This window comes from Malus sylvestris, chromosome 4 (assembly GCF_916048215.2).
Source record: "Malus sylvestris chromosome 4, drMalSylv7.2, whole genome shotgun sequence".
NCBI lineage: Eukaryota > Viridiplantae > Streptophyta > Magnoliopsida > Rosales > Rosaceae > Malus > Malus sylvestris.
The window spans coordinates 93,671-117,433 of NC_062263.1; the positions used below are offsets into that span (position 1 = coordinate 93,671).

At 36.3% G+C, this 23,763-nt stretch overlaps 1 protein-coding gene across 1 annotated transcript; it reads left to right on the top strand.

The window, feature by feature from the left end:
• The first annotated feature begins 2,432 nt into the window (after positions 1-2,432).
• Positions 2,433-21,519, top strand: LOC126618927 (uncharacterized). Its single transcript, XM_050287154.1, has 25 exons — positions 2,433-2,628; positions 4,100-4,223; positions 4,328-4,390; positions 5,569-5,670; positions 5,784-5,952; positions 6,051-6,149; positions 6,411-6,560; positions 7,613-7,652; positions 7,824-7,881; positions 8,066-8,148; positions 9,371-9,469; positions 9,601-9,716; positions 9,900-10,018; positions 10,513-10,583; positions 10,967-11,072; positions 11,234-11,373; positions 11,567-11,725; positions 11,816-11,919; positions 12,172-12,347; positions 13,134-13,323; positions 18,659-18,758; positions 19,264-19,432; positions 19,642-19,724; positions 19,827-19,903; positions 20,866-21,519. Exons 1-25 carry the CDS (start codon positions 2,542-2,544, stop codon positions 21,035-21,037), a joined length of 2,856 nt encoding a protein of 951 aa, XP_050143111.1. The 5' UTR covers positions 2,433-2,541; the 3' UTR covers positions 21,038-21,519.
• The last annotated feature ends 2,244 nt before the right edge of the window (positions 21,520-23,763 follow it).

The following is a 23,763-nucleotide window of genomic DNA, read 5'->3' on the forward strand; positions in this document are numbered from 1 at the left end:
ATGCATACCTTGGATGCCTCGATCCGTCGAGTTTGGAAGGTGTTTGGGTGCGTCCGTACGTTTAGGTGTGAAGAGAGAGAGGGAGTCGGGACGAGGAGAGAGAGAGACACGGGGAATGGAGGAATAACATGGAGGTGTATGTGTGTGGTCTAAGATCAAATCCACACCATCCATTTACATCCTTAGCCAAACAAACAATCCAACCTTTGAAAATTCTATCCAACTTAATTAATATATCCAATAGGTTAGGAAAAATATGAATATCTAAAACATAACACACACACACCTTAGTAACGTCAAGGGTATTTCCGTCATTACATACTCTCGATATGAAAATCTCGGGACGGGCTGTGACAAGTAAAAATTAAAGTGAAATATGTGAGATATTAAAAATGGCGTATGAAGAAAAATATGTAGTTTTACAGGAAAAAAGATATTTTCTTCCACCAAGACCACCGGATCAAGTGATTCGGACCTTTAAATTTTCATCTAACGGCAAAAAATTATTATAACTTTTAAGAGATCAAAACGGGTGGGCCGTTAGATGAAAATTCAAAAGTCTGAATCACTTGATCCGATAGCTTTGGTGGAAGAGATGCGGAGATGATCTCTTTCCATTTTACAGCAATTACCTAAGAAAAAGGAAAATGCAATGCAAGGGACAAAAGGTAAAAGGGTAAATTACACTTTCATACCTCAGATTTGGGGTCTATTTCAATTCTTTACAACATCTTTAAAACATTTCACTTTCATACCTTAAGTACTATTTTATTTCAAAATAATACCTCTGTTACATTTTTCATCCATTGATCTGTTAAATGATGACGTGGTTGCCACATATATGCCACATGGCAATTTTTTTAAAAAACCTGAATTTTCTCAAAAAAAAAAAAAATTGAAACCCACATCTGCAAGAAGAAGAAGAAGAAAAAAAAAATTGTCTCTCCCCCCCCCACCAGCGACCAAGAAGAAGAAGAAGAAGAAGAAGAAAAAGAAGAAGAAGAAGAAGAAAAGAAAAAAAAAATTTGTCCTTCCCCCCTCCCAGAAGAAGAAGAAGAAGAGGGAGGAAAAAAGAAAAAAAAATTGTCCCTCCCCCCCAAACGACCCAGAAGAAGAAGAAGAAGAACCCATAACCCCCTTCCTCCCGGCGCCCGGCGACCCTCCCCCCACCCCGAAGAAGAAGAAGAACCCATAACCCCTTTCCTCCCAGCGCCCGGCGACCCTCCCCCCATCCCGACCTAGCTCCCTTCCTCCCTCTTCTTCAAGAAGAAGAAGAAGAAGAAGAAGAAGAGAAGAAAAGAAAAAAAAAATTTGTCCTTCCCATCTCCCAGAAGAAGAAGAAGAGGGAGGAAGAAAGAAAAAAAAAAATTGTCCCTACCCTCAAATGACCCAAGAAGAAGAAGAAGAAGAAGAAGAAGAAAGAAAAAAAAAATTGTCCCTCCCCCCCCCCAAACGACCTAGAAGAAGAAGAAGAAGAACCCATAACCCCCTTCCTCCTGGCGCCCGGCGACCCTCCCCCCACCCCGAAGAAGAAGAAGAAGTAGAACCCATAACCCCCTTCCTCCCAGCGCCCGGCGACCCTCCCCCCACCCCGACCCAGCTCCCTTCCTCTCTTTTCTTCAAGAAGAAGAAGAAGAAGAAGAAGAAGAAGGAGAAGAAGAAGAAGAGGGAAGAAGAAAGAAAAAAAAAATTGTCCCTCCCCCCCCAAACGACCCAAAAGAAGAAGAAGAAGAAGAAGAAGAACCCATAACCCCCTTCCTCCTGGCACCCGGCGACCCTCCCCCCACCCCGAAGAAGAAGAAGAAGAACCCATAACCCTCTTCATCCCGGTGCCTGGCGACCCTCCTCCCACCCCGACCCAACTCCCTTCCTCCCTCTTCTTCTTCTTCTCCCTTCCTCCCTCTTCTTCTTCTTCTCCCTTCCTCCTAGCGCTCGGGGACCCTCCCCCACCCCGAAGAAGAAGAACCTATAACCCTCTTCCTCCCGGCACCCGACGACCCTCCCCCCACCTCGACCCAACTCCCTTCCTCCCTCTTCTTCTTCTTCTTGTAGATATGGGTTTCAATTTTTTTTTTTGAAAGGTTTTTAAAAAAAAATAAAAAATAATTTTATTTGCCACGTGTCATATATATGGCAGCCACGTCAGCATTTAACGGATCAATTGATGAAAAATGTAACGGAGGTATTATTTTGAAATAAAATAGTACTTAAAGTATGAAAGTGAAATATTTTAAAGATATTATAAGAAATTGAAATAGACACCAAATATAATGTATGAAAGTGTAATTTACCTAAGATAAAAATGCAGGATACTTGTCCGCTCCACGTCAACGCATATATTTTTTTATCAAATCAACGCATATGACGTGTACTGACTACTGAGAGACCATTTTCTATTTTCTTTTAATGCAGAGTTATTTTTCCTTTATTGGTTAATATTTTTTATTTGGTTCGTCTGCGTCTGCGCTGCGTGGGCATTTTTATCCGGAGTAGCAAATCTGTTTGGCGACGGTAGCCGCCCGTAATTCAATTCCGGAAGAGATGGATTCTTGTCTTCGTCTTTGTTTTCGTCGGGGATCGCTTCCTCCTCTGCCTTCAATCATCCTCATGATTTCCACTTTTTTACTGGTCTGTCCTCTCTCTCTCTCTCTCTATATCTCTCTCCACACTCACTCTATGCATTTACAAAGCATATGTATTTGTTTTTTTTTCTTTCTATGTATTAATCTCTGCTCTGGGATTAGGAAATTATTGATTTAATATGCAGATGCTTAAGGGCTTGATAGTCTTACTGTTTTGCTGATTTTAAACCCTAAATGCTAAACCTAGAAATGAGAGAGAAAAAGCAAATCTCTATTTGAAATGCTCAGCAGCCCAATTAGTGACATTCAATTTATACAACAGTGTGAGTGTGGGGAAAACATAATGTATTCTTAGTTGTGATGGACTTAGAGCATCTGTGTATATGGAGATGTGTAAACACACATATACGTCTCTTGTTGGCTGTAAAACTCTCCAATTGGGAATTTTAATACCCATCTTGGCCGGAATATATAAATGTTTATGTAAACTTACATCTCCAAGACAGAAAAGAAGGCAGTAGCCCTGTGAGTTGAATAGGAGGCGGACACAAATTTAAATTTACATCTTCCCACTGGAGCAAAACCCACATGTTCATCTGGTGAAAATGTAAATGGGATGGAACTTTTGGGAAGATTACAACAACAACAACAAACCTTATCCCACTAAGTGGGGTCGGCCTAGACCGCCATTGCGCTCGGTACTTTGCCAAGTCTTCTGCTAGTTCCAAGTACTCCATGTTTCTTCTCAAAATCTCCGTCTAAGTCTTCTGTCTCATAATCACATTTTCTAACTAGAGCATCTATAGGCCTTCGTTTTGTCCAAACCACCTCAACCGATTTTCTCTAATCTTATCTTCAGTTGGTGCGATGGCAAGTGCCTTCGCCCATGAGCGGTAGGTCTCGGGTTCGAGACTTGGGAGCAGCCTCTCCATAAATGGGGGAAAGGCTAGCCGACATTCACCTCTCCCAGACCTTGCGTAAAGCGGGAGCCTTGTGCACTGGGTACGACCTTTTTTTATCTTCAGTTGCGGCCACTCCTACTTTACTTTGGATATCCTCGTCCTTAATCATATTCTTTCTTGTGTGCCCACACATCCAACGAAGCATCATCATCTCTGCTACACTCTTTTTTTACATGTGTTGATGCTTGACCACTCCGTGCCATAAAGCATTGTTGGCCTTATTGCCGTCCTATAAAACTTTCCCTTGAGCTCTATTCAAGATGATATCCTTTGGTGTATGCTTTTTGTAGATGATATAGTATTGGTTGATCTGATTGTATCGCTACCCATAATTACTACCTCTGAATAACCATTGGTTCATTTATCTTTTTCAATGGATTTCTACACCTGACTAATTTCAATGAATATCATTATGAGTTATAGAAGCTTAAATTTCTTTTAAACAATAGCAGATGAATGTTAAACCCACACATACACTCTCTCTCTCTCTCTGTGGTTGGACTAAAGGATGAGATTATGCATGTTATCCTGATTGTTGGTGTCATTTTTTTTCAGTTCTTGGCTTCTGCATCTGCTGGATCTCCCTCTGGAATTGGTAAAAGCAGCAAGTCATCAGTCTTCTCTTTATTTAACCTTAAAGAGAAGAGTAGGTTTTGGAGTGAGGCTGTCATACGTGGTGGTAGGACTGCTTGTTCTCTTTTATTAAACACACCTTTTGCTCAATTATGTTAAGGAATGACTTGCTTTATTTCCTTTAATGTCATTGTTTTTGTTAATTTTCAGATTTTGATGATTTGGAATCTTCCAGTCCCAGAAAAAAGGGTGTTGCCAACTTCACTAATGCAGGTAGGAGTTAGAAAACTTCTATAGTGGCCCTTGTTAGCAATATTTATGCACACATGGTCATTATTGATTGTTAGTTTTGGTAAACTTTGGATAGGGAATTGTGATAACTTCTATAGAGGATGGTTCATTGTTGATTTAATTTATTTATATTCTCCAAGGAAAATAGTTATGATATTAGGATAAAGTAGAACAGCCAGCATCTTATCTTTCGGTTGAAATAACAGTGAATGAGATAATCATTGGATTTTGTTTTAAAGCCTACTAGCCTCTTGTCAATTGACGTTTTTATTTTATTATTTGTTTTTGTGTATGAAAAAAAAAATGAAAGCAAAGCAATAAATAATATATTTTAAAGAAAAATAAAATAATATATTTATAGATACTCTCTCTATGTCTCAAGTTTGCAGGTTTTTTATTTTGTGTACTGGTTTGAAAGTTGATTAGTTTTTTGGGGCAGAGAAAATGAAAGAAAGGAGTTCTTTAAGTTTTATGGGTCCTGGATTCGAAGACAAGGCATACTTTTGAAGTGATGTGTTTTTTCTTTCAAACTTTTGGAAATAATGAAAGTTATCTGCCAGTGGCATATTCAGCGATTTTGTGTCTGTTGATAACATAATTAATTTTGTTTGAACTTAGGTGCCAAGTAATTCAATAATTGATTACTGTTGCTTATAGAGCACACAGTTCTATGATGGAGTGACATTTAATGATCGGCAGTTGTTTTTATGGTTTTACTTTTATAAGAAAAGGTGATAGATCCCATTGCTGTTTCTTGCATGTGTCCTTGAGTCATGTAAAGCTAAGGAGCTGGGATGTTGAGTTATAGAAATGAGTTTAGGTTTCAAGTCTTGAGGCTTTTGTAACTAGCTCTATTTGAGAGGTCTTGTTTTGTATTGTAGGCTCAATATATTCAGATTGTAGATACCATAGCATACACGTTGCAATTGAAGTCCGTTTCTTTTCAAAATATTATATAAAAACTCTTTTTTGTCTATGAACGTTGATATGGTTCTCCATATTGTAAGCCCTAAGCACATCAAGCTATTTTTCTCTTCTATTTCAACAAAGAGTTGTTCTCCTGGTTTGGTGGACCACTCGAGAACAAAGATAAGAACTTTTGTCTCTCAGTTCTAAATGAAAGTATCAATCCATGTCTCTTTTTTTTTATCTTGTTCCAGGGAATATTGCAAATTATCTCAAGCTTCTGGAAGTTGATTCTATGTACCTCCCTGTCCCTGTGAATTTCATTTTTATTGGATTTGATGGGAAAGGAAATCAAGGTATATAAATTCGGTGTTCATTTTCTTCTTTCATGTTATCAATTTTGTGTTTCTTTTGTTTACTAAAATGGTTGCATGCTCCTTAATGGTTCTTCCTGTCAATATATTTTTAGGTTTCAAGCTTCACCCTGAGGAACTTGAGCGGTGGTTTACAAAAATTGATCATATCTTTGAACATACACGGGTTCCCCAAATTGGAGAAGTCCTCACTCCGTTTTACAGGATTAGTGTTGATAAAGAACAACGACACCATCTTCCCATTGTCAGTCACATAAACTACAAGTAATACCTCTTGGTACTTTTTATCTGCTTTGTAGGAACTTATGAATTTTAGTTATTGCTGTTATATGACAAATTGATGACGAATGTGATTCTTACAGTTTTTCTGTTCATGCAATACAAATGGGTGAAAAGGTTACTTCAATATTTGAGAAAGCCATAGATGTTTTCTCTCGTCAGGATGATGCATATGGTAACAGGTAATTTCATCATCCTATATGTGTTCTTTTTCCTCGTACATCTGGCTGCTCGATTTGAGAAGGATTGGGCTTCCTTCTGTATTTCTTTTCTTATTAATCTGCATATTTGCGTAAAAGAGTGTGTTTTTCTGTATATCCATTTCTTCTTTTAGTTCAATTGGTTTGTGTTGAACTAGCATGGTTCAGATTGGTTTGGCAGCTTTGAGTTTTCTCTTTATTGCTGTTTTCAGTGATTGATTCATATGTTTTTATTGTGTACAGGGATGGCAGTGGTGTTTTGTGGCAAGTAGATGTGGACATGATGGATGTTCTTTTCACTAGCCTTGTTGGATATCTTGAACTTGAAAATGCATATAATGTTTTCATCTTGAATCCCAAGCATGACTCAAAAAAAGCTAAATATGGTTACCGGTGCGTATATTAGGAATTACTTCTATTTTAATGTTCAGTAGAAGTGAGAGCACTGCAACTCATACATAAACCGGACCTACCTCAAGCTTCAAAGTTGACGTCTTTTACATGAGGTCTTCTTGGTGTCTTTGGGTTTCAGATTGACATAAGTTGTCATGAAGTGCCTCTAACACAATATAGAGATAGTTTAGATACTTGGATATATATGATGGCTTATTTGTTTATGTAACCAAATTTTTTATAGGCCCCAATCAAATATTAAAAGGACTGTATACTGAAACATAAAACATCTGCTTTACAACATAATTGAGTGGAATATCATATGCTGTAGAAGAAATGAAGGAATTGTTATGATAATCATTTCACTTCCAGTATTAATGCAATCATGGAACAGAACAGTTTTCTTCACAAAGCTAGAATGATGTACCTTTTTCCTAATTAAAATTTGCATTTACGGAGGTATGGTGCCTTTCAGTAGTTTGTTTACTGCCCATGATTTTACTCTTAAGCAGTTACTATAGCCTTCCCTTTGTTAGGATAAAAACCGAAAGAGATCTTTATGCATTTATCCAATTCGGGGGGCGGAATTTCTTGATTGCGTTGTTCTTGAACCATGGGTTAAGATGTGGCTAAAGTATCTCCAACCATACGTGTGGCCCATGCGTCTCCCTTACTCTTTATACTGGACATGTAATCTTCTTTTGAAAGAAATAATGAGGGTCTTAAGCTTTGTGGTGATAGAACTACTTTAAAACTTTTTTCCACCTTCGACTCTTCCTAATATCAACTAGTTAGATTTATATTGTGACATTGTGTTAGTAGTACTGAATAACTGAATAGAAGCTTTTCAGTATCTTTGAACGACAATTTCTGCTCAAACTGGAGTGAGCAATGAACATCTTAATTCTTCTCTGGGTCAAGTTTGTATTAGTAGAGCTGCATCACAGTGCTAAATCCTTCAAGTCTCCTCTTTTATTCTGTGTTCGTACCTTCTATTTATTTAAACACTTGTTGCTTGATTTTCTTACTTTCAGTTATTTTCTATTTTGCAGGAGAGGTTTATCGGAGTCAGAGATAAAATTTCTCAAAGAGGTGTACTTTTTATTCTATTTCTTGGCTTTATTGTTTCAAATGTCATGTCATTCTTCTAACATGTCTTATACATCATTCTTCTTTCGACGAGATAGTTCATGCTCTCTTTGACTCCTCTGTTGGTTCCTTAATATTTTAAGGAGAAACTTTAATATCTTTTTTCTTTTATAGAACAAGAATTTGCAAACCAAGATTCTTCAGTCGGGAAGCATTCCGGAAACTGTTCTTGGTATGCTAAACCTATGTTCTGGTTTCTTCTCTTCCCCCCCCCCCCCCCCTTTTCTTTCAGCTGATACTTACTTTTTTTGTTTTTGCATGTTTTCTTTCCTGGAGTTGTATGCAACCTTTTTATTTATCTGCACATTCAATTTTTAGTTTTCTGAATAAGGTTATTCAAAATTTTAATTTTGTAGCTCTTGATAAGATAAAGAGACCTTTGTACGAGAAGCATCCAATGGCAAAGTTTGCGTGGTCTGTAACTGAAGACACTGATACAGTATTTCTCTCTCTCTCTCCCCCCCCTCCCCTTCCCCTTCTCTTGCATCTCCTGCTTATATTGATGAAAGTAGTGGCATTCACTGTAGTTTGTCTGACTAGGAATTTTTTCATTAGAGTTTTGCTAGTTAAATAATTGGAACATGAGGATGTATTGTTTAATAATAATAGAGAAAAGGGAAGATGAAGATGATCATGTCTGTGTCCTTTGGTAAAGGGTAGAACATCCTAAAATTTCAGATTTATTTTATTTGGGCCCTCTCTGGTTATGTTTGTTGCTCCACACATGGGAAGAATATATATGGATCTTTTGTTTCCATCAAGCGGGTACATGCCATAATGTCTAACATATCACATTACAAAAACTTCTTGGTGAATGACAACATACAAACATGTTTTTCGTGCAACATGGTGAACATATTTCATGGAAATTAGATTGGGCTACTCAATTTTAAAGTCTGCTATTGTTTATTCCCACACCAGACAAATGCAGTACAAATTTGAGAAGTCTAATCTGCTACAGGCTTAATCAATCAGTGAATGGTTAAACAACCCAAGTATTCTATATGTTTCTGTATTTTCTAAGCATCAAAAGAATGGGAACACTCTCTGGTTACTCTCTCAGCTGAAGAGAAAGGCTGGAGTGAGTGACTAGATGTATCATGATCAAGAGGAAGAAACCTAAGTATCCCATCCCAATTATCCTAAGTATTTGTTGCAACAGTAAAGAGATAGTGATATTTCCAAGTAACAAAATGGTGTATCTTATTCATTTGGGATATTTATAGGGGAAAAAGAACTTTTTCCTTGTTTAAGTAACATTATGTTTGCTGTCAATAAATGATTGTAAAATAAGTTTGCTTTTGTTTGGATCAAGATGGAATCTCATTTACAAAAATTCTAACCTCTTAAGAACTTTTTCCTCCAATTCGTGTAATGAGTTTCCAAAAGATATGGTTAGGGAACATTGAGTATCCTCTGAACTAAAGATGCTTTATAAAATATAGTTCAAGTTGAAGTTCATACTTACTTTTTGTGCACTATTCACCATGCATGTCATATTTCTTAAATATAGATTACGTATTTCTCCATTGCTTCCTGCAAGGGCTATTATTTAACTAGCATGATGCTGAATTTTTGCTAGCATATATCTTTTTCTTCATTGTTTTTAAATTAGCTCGCTAAGGTAATTTACAGTATTATGGTTCACTTATTTTCTTCAGGTGGAATGGTACAATGCATGCCAAGAGGCATTGAATAATGTGGCAAAGTTGTATCAAGGAAAGGAAACTGCGGAAATCGTGCAGAACAAAGTTTTACAGGTATATATACCTTTTTCTGGTCCTACAAGTGTACTGCTAAGACAGAGCAAAATAAAACTAAAACTTGAGAGATTAAATCTTTTTGACTATTTCGTATACATGTTTGATGAGAATGGTTTTTTCTATTATAGTTATTGAAAGGGAAGAATGAAGATATGAAGCTTCTTTTCAGTAAGGAACTAAAATCTGGAGATGCGAATGTTCTTCATGGTGAATGTCTTACAGATACATGGATTGGAAAGGAGAGGTAAATCCCTCTGTCTCTGTGTGAGTGAGTGTGTGTGTGTGTGTGTGTGTGTGTGTGTGTCTCTCTCTCTCTCTCTCTCCCTAATGCATATCCAGATGTCCACATGCAGATCCATACATGAACACTGGAATAAATACACACCTTCATCATACTCATGCTAATTAATAATATATTCTGGATCAGGTGGGCTTTTATTGATTTAAGTGCAGGTCCTTTCTCGTGGGGACCAGCTGTTGGTGGGGAAGGTGTTCGGACAGAACTAAGTTCTCCCAATGTGCAAAAAACGATTGGTGCAGTTTCAGGTACTGCAAATCTTTCATCAGTAATTATCAAATTATTATGCTTGATCATGTGGTAATGTTTAATATGGGTGTGCTGATCTTTACTGCTCATATTTTAAAAGATTAATATTTTAGGTCCCCATTCAAGCATCATGCTTTGCAAAAACAGGAGCCAGATGAGAAATTATTTAGTCATTAATTTGTAACTAATAAAGATATGAAAACAGGGTTTAGCAATTATTTTTGTTTGGATGAATTACATTCAGTAACGCAAAAGTTTGTTTTGATAGTGAAAACACCTTTGATTTATAAAAGTTATGAAAGGAATTTACGGCATAGAGGACACATCTTTGCAAACTTTATTTCATAAATTGAAGTTTAGGAAAAATTCTTGTGGCCCTGTATTCTGTAAGCATGACCATTATTTTATTCTGCATCCATATATTTTCATTCTTTGCAGATTTTCATATTTTATTCTTGCCCTGCTTGTATTGAATATTCTGTCGGGTGTGCAGAAATTTCAGAAGATGAAGCAGAAGATCGCTTACAAGATGCTATTCAGGAAAAATTTGCTGTATTTGGTGATGTATGTACTCTGTGATAAAAATGATTTTATCCTTTTTTTTTCTCAATTTGAATCTCATTTATTCTTTTGTGCATAATATTTTATTTTGACAGTTCTTATCTTCATGTTTTTGAACTAAAGGGAGAATGTTGCTGTTTTTTTACCAACTAATCAATTGTCGGATTTATGTATTGTAATCCCAACTAAAAGGAGAATGATGCTACTCTTTCCCTATATAGTTTTGTGTCTGGGAGTGAGGGAGAAAGCAAGAGAAAGAGAGAAACTAGCTATGATTCATATATATGTGTGAGCATGTGTGCGTAGAGAGGAAGGAGAGGGGGAATGAACTATAGGATTTTTTTCCCACTTTGAGTTTTAATTGGTGGTGCTTGTGAGATTTGCAGAAAGATCATCAGGCCATTGATATTCTTCTTGCGGAGATTGATATATACGAGCTTTTTGCTTTCAAACACTGCAAAGGCAGGAAAGTAAAGCTTGCTCTGTGTGAAGGTAATCCCCTTCTTCTGAGCAACATCATAATGCACCAGTTTCTTTTTCTTACCAATTATGTTTGATAGCATGGTGGTGTTTGCAATGTGAGTTATTTTGCCCTAGGATTGTTATTTTGCTCAAAAGTAAGGATTTTTGTACCTTTTCTTTGCTGATTTCAGAACTTGATGAGAGAATGAGGGACTTGAAAAATGAGCTCCAATCATTTGAAGGTGAAGAATATGACGAAAGTCATAAGAGAAAGGCAATAGAGGCATTAAAGAGAATGGAGAATTGGAATTTATTCAGTGATACTCATGAGGTATGCCATTTGGTTTTTCAAGGAGGGGGTGTTGTAAGTTGTTTTTCCACTGGGGACTTCTGCTAATCAGTTATTTCTACACTGAACACTGAATTTCCCTTGGATAATGAATATTTTATTATTTATTTATTTATCTTTTTTCTTTGTTAAATGTGAAGCGATTTCTTATATAATTTTATTTATTCTTGTGCAGGAGTTTCAAAATTACACAGTTGCACGTGATACTTTTCTTTCACATTTAGGTGCAACTTTGTGGGGGTCTATGAGACACATCATATCACCTTCCATCGCAGATGGTGCATTTCATTATTATGATGAGATATCATTTCAGTTATTTTTCATCACACAGGAGGTATGAGTATCTTAATTAGTTCAAAGAAGCTTCAACAATTAGTGCAGAATTTTTTTTTCAACCACTCTTCCTAACTACTAATTAATGCAGAAAGTTGGACACATTAAACAGTTGCCTGTGGACCTCAAGGCACTTATGGATGGACTTTCCTCTTTGTTGTTACCCTCTCAAAAACCTGCTTTCAGTCAGCACTTGTATGTAACTAATATTGTTCTTTTTTTGTCCAAATTAGTGATAAAGTTTGTCTTGCATTGGATTTCTAGTTTATATCAGATACTTTTCTTTTCTTGCATGGGTAATCGTTTTGGATATTGGTGTTATGTATTTGATATCATATGCAATCAAAATCGGAATTTTAATGTTGGTTGGGACTTTGTTGTGGTGTCTTTTTCTTCCATGTAAGTTCTTTGTGGTCATAGTTGTATTAATGTGGAAGAGATTTGTAGGTTACCACTTTCAGAAGATCCTGCTTTGGCAATGGCCTTTTCAGTGGCACGAAGAGCTGCAGCTGTACCACTGTTGCTAGTTAATGGAACTTACAGGAAATCTGTCCGTACCTATCTCGATTCCTCCATTGTTCAGCATCAGTTGCAGAGACTGAATGATCATGGCTCACTAAAAGGTTAAATATGTATTAAAATGATCTCCTTATGTACTATTTGGAATTCTTTAACTGAAGATGCCTTTTCTGGGTCATTTTCACCTGCCTTTTTCATGCATAACCTGTGCAATCTGTAGTGATTGTCTTATGTTTGCCCCAGGCTCTGTCTGCCCAGTTCATACAGTCTTGTTTCAGAAACCTCTCAAGTATAGTGCGATATGACAACTTCTAAAACAAATGTTTTACATTTTAGATCACACTTTTATATTAGCAATGAATTTAGGTTCATATGTTATTAAGGAAGTTTTCTTCTTCTAGATGCTTATTGGTAGAATAATGTTGGTAACAAACTGTATTGGTACTGTTTTTTAGGCAAAGCAATGGCTATAATTGAGTCTTTATATTTTATTTTAATTTCACAAGATATTCAGTCCTCCTAGAGTACCGACCAATACTTTGGAACACACAATTTTCCTGTTTTCTGACATGTGCTCATTAGTTCTGGGGACATCTCTTGATGGTGACCCCGAGGGGTTTTTGTAACTTGGATATTGGACCGTTGCTTTTTAGCATGACACATGCCCATTGACCCAGACGCTTGAGATTAGCTCTGATTCACTACTCTATGATAGATCATAATCTTGACCCTTGTAGCTAAACATGTGTGTGTGTGTGTGCGCGCTCATTCACTCGTTTCCTTGATTGTTTGACAAATGACCTCCTGCTTCTAAAATCTTTTGAGATGATATTCCAATGCATTTTATGTTTTGAAATTGACATGCATTCTTTTTTTAACGAACTATGTAGGAAAGCTTGCCCATAGCCGGTCTACACTAGAAGTTCCAATTTTTTGGTTCATTCATGGTGAACCATTGTTGGTGGACAAGCATTATCAGGCAAAGGCTCTTTATGATATGGTTATTGTTGTTCAGTCAGAGCCTTCATCCTGGGAAAGCCATCTGCAATGTAATGGGCAGCCACTTTTGTGGGATTTGAGGTTAGAATTTTATTTCGGGCATATAGTAATCTCTGAATCTTCAACCCTGCTGATAACATTTCTCAGATTTCTTGGAAAATCTGTAGAAAATGGAATGTTTATAATAGGAAAGATATACTTTCATTTCATAAGAGAATAAGATTACATGTTTGGTGTGTATATATAATAGTGACTTACTCACTTGTGCTAACAACTAATTACATCTTTATCTAACTAATCACTAGCTAATTATAAAACTGTTATAACAACCTTATAACTAGGGATGGGCAATGGTTACGGCGGGCGGGTAACCGCGGTTATTTACCCATAACCGTTTATGTTCATACCCGCATAACCGTTTACCCGTTGGGTAATTGCATAAACGGCTATACCCATACCCGTAACCGTTTATAAATGGTTAACCATACCCATAACCGTATACCCATTTAACCATAACCGTTACCTATTAACCATAACCATAACCGTTTACCCATTTAACCATAACCATTTACCATTTTTTCACCCGTCTACATGTTTTTTTTTTTAACAACTTGAAAATTACAAAATTCGGGGATTTCGAAGGCTCGATAGACGACTAAGCATCACAGTCACACACTGCATTTTGTTTCACAACATATACAACATTAACAAAGACCCATTTTTTTCTACATTTTAGCTCATCAACCATAGAAAACATAATACTTAATCCTATAAAATACAAATTAGAAGGCTGCCCAGCATAAATTGAACATGTAAAAATCATATCTAGACCCCTTTTTCTCCATTGACAAAAAAAAAAAAGTATGATTATTCTTTAATACGTAATTAATTATATAGAAATTCAAGCTTCATCAATTGCTAAAGCACAAAAATTCATAAAAATATCGCAATTCTTGGAGAAACCCAATTCATGAAACTTGAAATAATGAGCAATCAAAACCCAGCACCGAATAAGAGTTAAAAAGAAAAATTAAATTTGTTGCCCTGTTTGGTTTCTGAGAAAATGCAAGAAAATATGGAAACTGAAATCAAAGAGAAACCGAGAGAGATAGAGAGGAGGGGAACGCACGGAGACACTTTTCGAGGTAAGAATCTTGAGAGAGAGATGAGCGGCGTAGATGAGAGAGAAGGCAGCAAGGAGGGAGAGATGAGTGGGGATGGGGCGTTTCAGACTCTGGCGGAGAAATTGAAAATTTAAGGTTTTTAATTTTTTTTTAAATTTTACATATATTAAATTAAATGGGTAAATGGATATCCGTTATAATCGCGGATAATACCCATAACCGATGGATACCCGTTATAACTACCCATTTAAATTTCACGGATAAACGGTTATACCCATAACCGTTTGTTCGTCTAAACGGTTACCCATAACCGTAATCGTTAACTTTAAATGGGCGGGTAACCGCGGTTACCCAAACCCATGGGTATTTTGCCCATCCCTACTTATAACAAACTCAACTGTTTACAATTTTACCCATATTATCCCCCCTCAAACCTAACTGAGGTAACCGAAGAGAGAGTTTGTCCCTGAGAAAGAGAAATCTGTGCTTGGATAGTGCTTTGGTGCAGATATCTGCAACTTGATCTTGAGTACAAACAAATAGAACAGTCATGTGTTTTGCTAGCACTTTTTTCCTGATACAGTGGTAATCAATTTCCACATGCTTAGTTCTTGCATGGAAAATAGGATTTCTAGCCAAAGAAATGGCAGAAATATTATCACACCAAAGTTTTGGGGGGGGGAAGAAGGAAGAACAAGACCAACATCAACTAACATCAACCAATAGTTTGCAAATCCATTTCAGTTATGCTGCAGTATTGGCAAGTGATCTATATTCAGTCTCGGTGGAAGATCTAGCCACATTAGGTTGTTTCTCTGCACTCCAACTTATAAAAGAGTCTCCCAAATAGACACAAAACCCACCAGTGGATCTTCGATCAATGCTACACCCTGCCCAATCTGCATCTGAGAAAGTAGTGAGGGTGAGGCTTAGAACATTTTGGAAACCATAAACCAAGGGACAATGTGCCTTTTAGATATCTGAGGATGCGCTTGACTACTTGAAAGTGTGATTGTCTTGGACTTTGTATGAACTGACATACCAAATTCACTGTAAAGGATAATTTTGGCCTGGTCCAGGTTAAATACTGCTATCCACCAACCAAGGACATGTATTCTTAGGATTATCAAGTAGAGGAGACTCACGATCCAATTTAGCTATGCTGAGAGGTGTAACACAAGGTTTGGAGCCTTCCATATGAGCTTTTTTGAGTAGATCTAGGATATACTTGTTATGAGATATGAATATACCAGAGGATGATATCTTGACCTCAATACCAAGAAAGTAATGGAATGAGCCTAGATCTTTAACAGGAAATAATGCACTGAGCTAAGAGATGATTTCTTGATAGAGTTGAGCATTGGGACCAGTGACAATAAACCAAGAGACAAGCAATGGTTAACTTGTCATACCAAGCCCTGGGTCTTCAAACCATACTAGGACTTGTGTAAATGACAGACATGATTAGGCTTGGAAGGATCTTCAAACCCAGGTGGTTGGATCATAAGCACACATTCAGCTAAGTTGCCATGTAAAAAGGCATTACTTACATCAAGTTGATAGAGAAACCAATCAAACTTGGCAGCCAAAGTGAGAAGAAGCATAATAGTGACTAGCTTAGCAACTGGACTAAAAGTCTCAGTGTAGTCCAAGCCTTGTTGCTAATGAAATCCTTTGGCAACAAGCCTGGCTTTGTACCTGTCAATGGTACCATCAGGTTTTCGTTCGATTCTAAATGCCCATATTGCACCAACTAGATTTTGAGAAGAAGTAGCAGGGACTTGAGACCAAGTTCTAGTTTGAATGAGGGCATTAAATTCTTCCTGCATTGCTTGCCTCCAATGAGAGTATTTGGATGCTTGAAGGTAAGTAGATGGTGTATAATCTGGAGATATATCAGAATGGAGAGGGTATTTGGTTGCTAGAAGAGCTTTTGGTTTGAAAATACCAGACTTTGATCTGGTTTGCATAGCATGAGTATTGAGAGGTAATGAAGGTTCAACAATGGGAATAGGTACAGAGACATGATTAGATTCAGACATTGATGGAGCATTAGATATATGGATAGGAGAGTGTGTGGGTAGAGATGTAGGTAGGGGTGTAGGGGGAGGTGGAGGAGATATAGTGGGAAAGGTTAATGTAGTTGGAACGGTATTGTTATGCTGCAATAGAGAAGAACTTGAACTTGACTATTGAATAAGATCCTTTTGAACAAAAGAAAAGGTAACTTCATTAAAAATCACATGTCTCAAGATATATATTTTGCCAGTGAGGGGATCAAGACACTTGTATCCTTTGTGATTCAAACTGTAACCCAAGAAGACATATTCCTTGCTGTTGGGATCAAGTTTAGAAGTTGTATAAGGCTTCAACCATAGGAAGCATCAACATCCAAATATTTTCAGAGATGTATAATCTGGAGGTCTGTGAAATAAAGATTCCCATGGAGATGATTTTGTAGCTGTTGGCATCCTGTTGATTAGATAGATTGTTGTGGCAAAAGCTTCAACCCAGTATGATTTAGGAACCTTGGAGGCTGCTAGAAGAGTTCTAGTAGTTTCAACTAGATGCATGTGCTTGCGCTCAACACAACCATTTTATTCTGGTGTGTGAGGGTAGCTTAACTGATGTGAAAGACCCCAAAGTAACAATTTTGGAACTTTAACAAATTCTCAACCAAAGCTTTGAATTGCACAAACGTATCAAACACATCAGACTTAGATTTAAGAGGAAAGAACCAAGTGTATTTTGTATAGTCATCAACAAAGATAATGTAATATCAATATCCATTGACAGAGAAAAGTGGTGCAGGACCCATACATCAGTGTGCAGAAGCTCTAGAGGCTTACTTGATGTACAAGAAACATGAGCAAATGACAACTTTGAACATTTGCCTGGAGCACAACTAGAACGAAGCTTGTGAATGTGCGATTGCGATGCAGTTGCGAGTCGTGATTTCAATTTTGACCATAGGTTACAAGCCGAATTGACTCCAACAGTGTATAGAATGAGAGAATCCGAGAGTATAGTTAATCCAAATCAAAATGTTCTGATCATTCTCAAACCAAGTAACATACTGAGGATTCAGTGTAGAGGTGCGATTACCATACGAGTCGAGAAGAAATTTCAGCGGAGCAGTCATTGTGTTGTCAATGATTCCGGTGAGATTGTACCGGCGGAAGATCGGAGCGAACAGAGCATTCCAGGTGAGATAGTTCGTTGTGGTGTGCTTAATTGGAACCATAGATCCAATATTCTAGATCATCATCGACGAAATTGTTGAGGAAGTTGAAGAATTAGGGCAACGATTCATCGGAGCAGGATGAATTGGAGAAGCAAATTTAGAGGAAGAAGAGCCTGAAGTCGCCATGGCTGGATTTCTAAGGTTTGAAGCTTCAAGAAGAAGATGAGCGGGAAGTGGGAGAAAGAGGATCGAAGGTCGTGAGACTTAGGCGAAAGATACCATAATAGGAAAGTTATACTTTCATTTCATAAGAGAATAAGATTACATGTTTGGTGTATATATATACTAGTGACTCACTGACTTGTGCCAACAACTAATTACATCTTTATCTAACTAATCACTAGCTAATTACAGAACTGTTACAACCCTATAACAAACTCAACTGTTTACAATTTTACCCTTATTAGTTTAATAGTATTTCTTGTTGATTAAACATTCTATTTTCTATAGTTTTAAATGGTATGTTTAACCAAGTGTGTTCTGTTGTCGGATTCTATGGGGGCAGCACCTGATTTCTGGCAAAGTGGGTATCTTTGTCTGAGAACTAAGAGACGGTCTCTTTAGTGTGATTACACTGGAGTGGAGTTTTGTAATAACTGTGGCTTACTTGTTTCTTTCTGCTTTTTTTCCTTTAGAAGTGTAGCTTTGCTCCTTTTTTTTTTTTACTTTGGATTTCCTTAGATGAACTTCTTGTATGATAGTAGACTTATGAGCCCATTGTTTGCAAAGAGTTTTTTTTTTAATTTCTTGAAACCAATTGGCTTTTGCCAAATAAATAAAAATTTGTAAAATTGCAAATCTGCTGGAGCATCTCACTGACGTCTGCATCTGAAAAAAGTGCTTCTAACTTCCCGTTCTTAAAGTATGTGTTAAGTTCAGATAATATAATTCATTTCTGGAAGTGCTTTTTCTGCCTTAGCATGCCTGATTATCTTAGATGGCATTTGAACTCTGAACCAATTTGAAGTCATTGCTCTGAACCAAAGTCGTTACTTTAACCAAGAAAGGATTGACATATAATATTCATGGCCTATGGTGCCGTATGCAGGAGGCCCATCAAAGCTGCTTTGGCTGCTGCTTCTGAACATCTAGCTGGTTTGCTTCCCCTTCATCTAGCTTACAGTCAAGCCCATGAAACTGCAATTGAGGTAAGCCACATTGTGAAAGTAGGAAAAAAAAAGCTTTTTCTCCTTATGTTCTGCTTGATAGTGTAAACAGTCATTTTGTAAACGTCTGTTTAATCTTGACATAAGTTACTTGTGCTCATTTATAGTGGATGCAAAACATTGAGGTATAGTGCAGTCGAGGGATTTGTATGGCACCCATGACTTAACAATGTGACAGTTTTCTATTTTACTATGCAGTATCTTATGATTTATATTGTAAGTGTTGTGACTTGTCCTGTGTTATGTACAGTTTCTAATGCTTTGTACTCGTGTGAATTATTTAGTCACAATTTTTCTAATAATGATGGCTCGAGAACTCAAGTGAAGAATTTGTTTAAAAGACATTTTATGCATTTGGTTGGGACTGAGTGAAGTCTATAATGAGTTTATGTTACCAAATTGTTGAAGTTCTAACTGCATTTTTATGCATGTTTAATTACATAGTTGCTTAATGCTGTTCACCATGCTGTTACATGCTTCATGACAGGACTGGATGTGGTCAGTCGGATGCAACCCATATTCCATCACTTCTCAAGGCTGGAACATTTCACAATTTCAGTCTGATACAATTGCTCGGAGCTATATTATCACGACTCTGGAAGAGTCAATACAAATGGTCAATTCAGCCATTCATCTTCTAGTCATGGAGCATACATGTATCCTTGTGTATTAGTAATTGAAACCACTCAGTTTATCTTTTCACTTTGTTTGCAATATAATCAGTTAATGGTGATTAGGAGTGGCAGCATTCTGGAAATCTCATAAATGTGGTTATCCTTGTACATAATACTGTATTGTTCAATCAACAGTTGTCCGATTTTATTGGAACATGAGTACATACGATTGCAGACTTGACTGAGACTAGCTGAAAAAACCTTTGAACTTGTTCAGTCTCAGGAGGGCGAGCTAGTTAACAAGTATAATTATGTTGTCAGCCGGTGGAAAAGCGTAAGTAAAAGGATCTATTACTTTCTGTTGTACGTCACAATCTAGTGTCTTGCATTTTCTGGAGTCATCTAGTTTACAATCGGATAATGTTGGTGTTTTCAGATATCAACTGTTACGGGAGAATTGCGATATGCGGATGCCATGAGACTTCTATATACCTTAGAGGATGCCTCAAAAGGGTTAGCTATCCAAGTCCTTTTATTTTTTTCAATTGTTCAGTTATGGATATTGATAAACTATTAAACTATTCTTCTCAAAATAAACTATTAAACTACAAATATCTCTGTCCACGTTATTACGTTTGTATTACATGGAGACTTGGACCTAGGATCTCTGCCTTCACTTCTCCCATCCAATTCAACTTGAGCTATGGCTCATGGTCCAAATTATTATTATTGTTTTCTTTTGTGAAAAAAACTGTTCTATAAAGTTCCAGTCCTTAACAGAAGTTAACCATTTCAAACTGATCCAATTAGTCCAAATTGATACCCTGAATGTTTGCCAAGTTGCATCTTCTTTTGATATGGGAAAAGGGGAGTGCAAGTTGGATTGGAAATTCTAATCCCAACCAAAAATTTCCATTCCGAATCTGAACATTTCCAAATCTAAAAATTTTCAAAAAATTTGGATGGCAATTGGAATATACCTATAACCTATCTGATCTGATAATTTCTCAAACTTAGTACTCTTAGAAAAAACCATGCATATCCTTATTTTATCAATGCTTATTGTTATATTTAGATATGCTTTATTTCGTATTTTGTATATTTAATCATACGGTTATATATTAAACATGAAGAGTATGATTATACATACTACTTTATCTTGTCTAATAGGATTTTATGTCATACACATATGTAAAAAACATACAAATATCGCAAAAATTCAGAAAAAAAATGGTGGATACATATTAAAAGTTTTCAAAGTCTTGCATAATGTAGGAGATCTGAATTATGTTCTGAAAAATTCCAAAGTAAAACCGATTCTGAATTTTCCGATAATCTAAAATTCTGAAATTGGAGCTAATAGTTTGATTCCGAAACTTTTTGGATTGGTTGGAATGCTTGTTTCCGATCCAACTGAAAATCACCCCTCATACTCATTTTCTGTTTATTTTTTTCCCTTCTCATTTCTGTTGCAGGTTTGTAGATAAAGTAAATACAACCATCGCTGTTCTCCACCCAATCCACTGCACAAGAGAGAGAAAAGTGCACGTGGTGTTTAATTTGAGTACGATTCCTGCTTACTTGGTTGTGCTTGGTGTACTGTATCTTGTATTAAGGCCAAGACGACCAAAGCCAAAAATCAATTGAAAATCCTGCAAATGTGATCTATGGTACAATCGGCAAAGGATTCTGGAGATGCTGTTGAGGAGAGTGGTTTCTAACATATCCCTGTGGCTAGTTTGCGGCAGTGCATCATCTATGTCCAAGTGATGAGTGAAGAGCAGATTTTACTGAAACGGTGACCAGGTCCGAAATCAGGTGACTTTTGAAGTAGTGAAACCTCTTGTCCCTTGCAACTATAGCTGACAGTGCAATTTACTCAAAGTAGCCTATGTAATCATTTGGTCTCTGAGCTCTAATTTGTATCTCTCAAGGTTGTGCCTTGTGCGATACGGAAACTGAAATTTAGCTTGCCATAACATGTTTTACGGTCGGCAAAGAGGAAAGAGGTTGATTGAATATTTGTGATAACTTGCGAAGAGGAAATGTATTTGTGATTAAAGCTCACGTGTTTGTTTTGTATTCTATAAAAAAGATATTATCACAAATAAAAGGTATAATTTGTGTCATTGACCCATCCATACCTTCGCTTGCATTTACGTGAGTGCAAAAAGGTTGGACTTTTGGGCTTTAGTTAATTGGTTACAGTCCTAAATTGCATGGGCTAAAAAAATTAAGTGCTATAATGACTCCTCGGGTAGGGGCACAAAATGTAGCATGAGCTACATATTATTCTTTGCAAGAGAAACATTGTATGCGTGTGGAGAAAGATATACACAATGTATATTGCAGGTAAGTTACTCCATATTGTGGCACTATCATAGGGTGTGGCTTCAATGCTATGAATGAAGATTTGACTTCCACAACTTTTAAATCTTTTATTTTTCATCTGTCATTTATTCTTATATCATTATAATTCAACTATACGTAGTGTATCATAATAGGTCTTTTAAAAGTGTGCGCAGAATTCAATTGTAAAAACAAAAAAACAAAAAAAAAAAAAAAGGGACGAGGGACAGACAAGCTTTGAATGGGTGATTATTGAGAGATGGTAATGGTGAGTGTCAGAGCTGGATTAGTGAGAATTCAAATAGAGTGAGAGTGAGTGAGTCGCAACGGGTGTCTAAGAAACGTAACGTTAGGTGAGGTCATCAATAAGCACGGTCATCTCCAGTCCATTTCGGAGAGGACTGGCATGACACAGAGACATTGTGACGTGGTTTTTTGTGTTAATAATATTATAATATGTGGTCATTTTTATTTTTTTAACATATCCTTGTGTTATTGGCATGAGATACTTACTCTAAGGATGTACATGTTATGTACCAATAATATTAGAATATGTGTCCACTTTTTTCATATTACTTTGTGTTATTAGCACGAGTGTTAGCATATCGATGTACCGGTGCCATACGAATTCTCCCCCAATCATGAGTTATGGGCCATTTTTAGTTTGAATTTGTGCAAAACCATCTCCATAGGTAATTTCAAATTTTAAACCAAAAATTTTAATTTTGACAGCTTATGTGGCACTTTAACATTTTTAAAGTTTTGTTCTCCAACCGATATGTCCAATTAAATTATTATTTTCTTATTTTATAAAATAAATTATCAAACTAATTAAAATTTAATAAATGACATTTAAAGTTTAATTAGTAATCGGTTCACCTTTCTTGATTGAAAAGAAAAAAAAAAGTATGATAATTGCATCAGTCAACTCAACATTAATTATGATAAATGATTAAACTAATTAAAAATTAATAAAATACATTTAATAATTAATAAAAAAAGCATTTGAAGTTGTTGTCAAATTTGACAGCAACTTCTTTTGCTGCCAATTCATGTCATCGCCACATAGAATTTGACACTTCGGTTGGAGAATATTAGTATGGTCTTTTTTTTACCGTTATAATTGATGTGTACATTTTGACATCTCTTAGAAATGCTCTCAGACAAATTTACCCAAGATACTAGCTACATTTATCGGGATTGTGATAGCTTTCAAGCTTTTCAGTGAACCCCAACATGTGCATTTCATTGCACTCATAATGAGTAATGTTATTCATATCATGTTTTTATACCATATTTTTATATCATCTTAGGTGGTATCTAATGTGGACGGCCACATCATTTTAAAAATTTGCAAAACCCAAGGAAAGGAATGAGAAAGACTCCTCATATACCACAGTCATAATTTAATTAACTAGTTTTTCTTAATTATTAGTTTATTAAATAATGAACTAAATTTAAAAATCTGATTAATTCAAATGATATGGTTATCCACATCAAATGCCACCTAAAATAATATGAAAATGTGGTACAAAAACATGATATGAATAATATTACTCTTGCATAATTGAAAGATGAAAAAGTTTAATTTTATAATGTTTTTAAAAAATTTGGAAGGACAAAAGACAATCAAGTTACCTTTGTCTCTCTACGACGAAAGACATCGACTAAGCAATTGCAACATAGACAGTAACAACGTCATGTCATTTAGTACTACGATAGAGTGGTATTTGTCTTCATTTATAAGTAAGAGTTCTTAAATTTAAATTTTGTGAATGACGAATTCGATACCAAATTAAATTACTCATGTATGGTTTAACCGAACTTTTTTTTCTTCGTGTACAAATATTAATGTATTAAAAAAAATAATAATAAACAACGTGATGTCGCATCAAAGTAATGGATTTGGATTCTCTTTGGATCCCCTCCGTGGGGATCTTAGGGATTAACGAACACGGATCATTGATAAAAAATCGTGCAGTCCCAATTAAATACTTTTTATATTTTTAAAAGAAAAGCATCAT

What these genes read in the sequence shown, in the direction of transcription:
- LOC126618927 (XM_050287154.1), top strand. Translation starts at nt 2,542, where the DNA reads ATGGATTCTTGTCTTCGTCTTTGTTTTCGTCGGGGATCGCTTCCTCCT. An exon ending in AAAGCTAAATATGGTTACCG is followed by an intron (nt 6,561 to 7,612) that starts GTGCGTATATTA and finishes TCTATTTTGCAG; the next exon opens with GAGAGGTTTATCGGAGTCAG. An exon ending in AGATAAAATTTCTCAAAGAG is followed by an intron (nt 7,653 to 7,823) that starts GTGTACTTTTTA and finishes TTTCTTTTATAG; the next exon opens with AACAAGAATTTGCAAACCAA.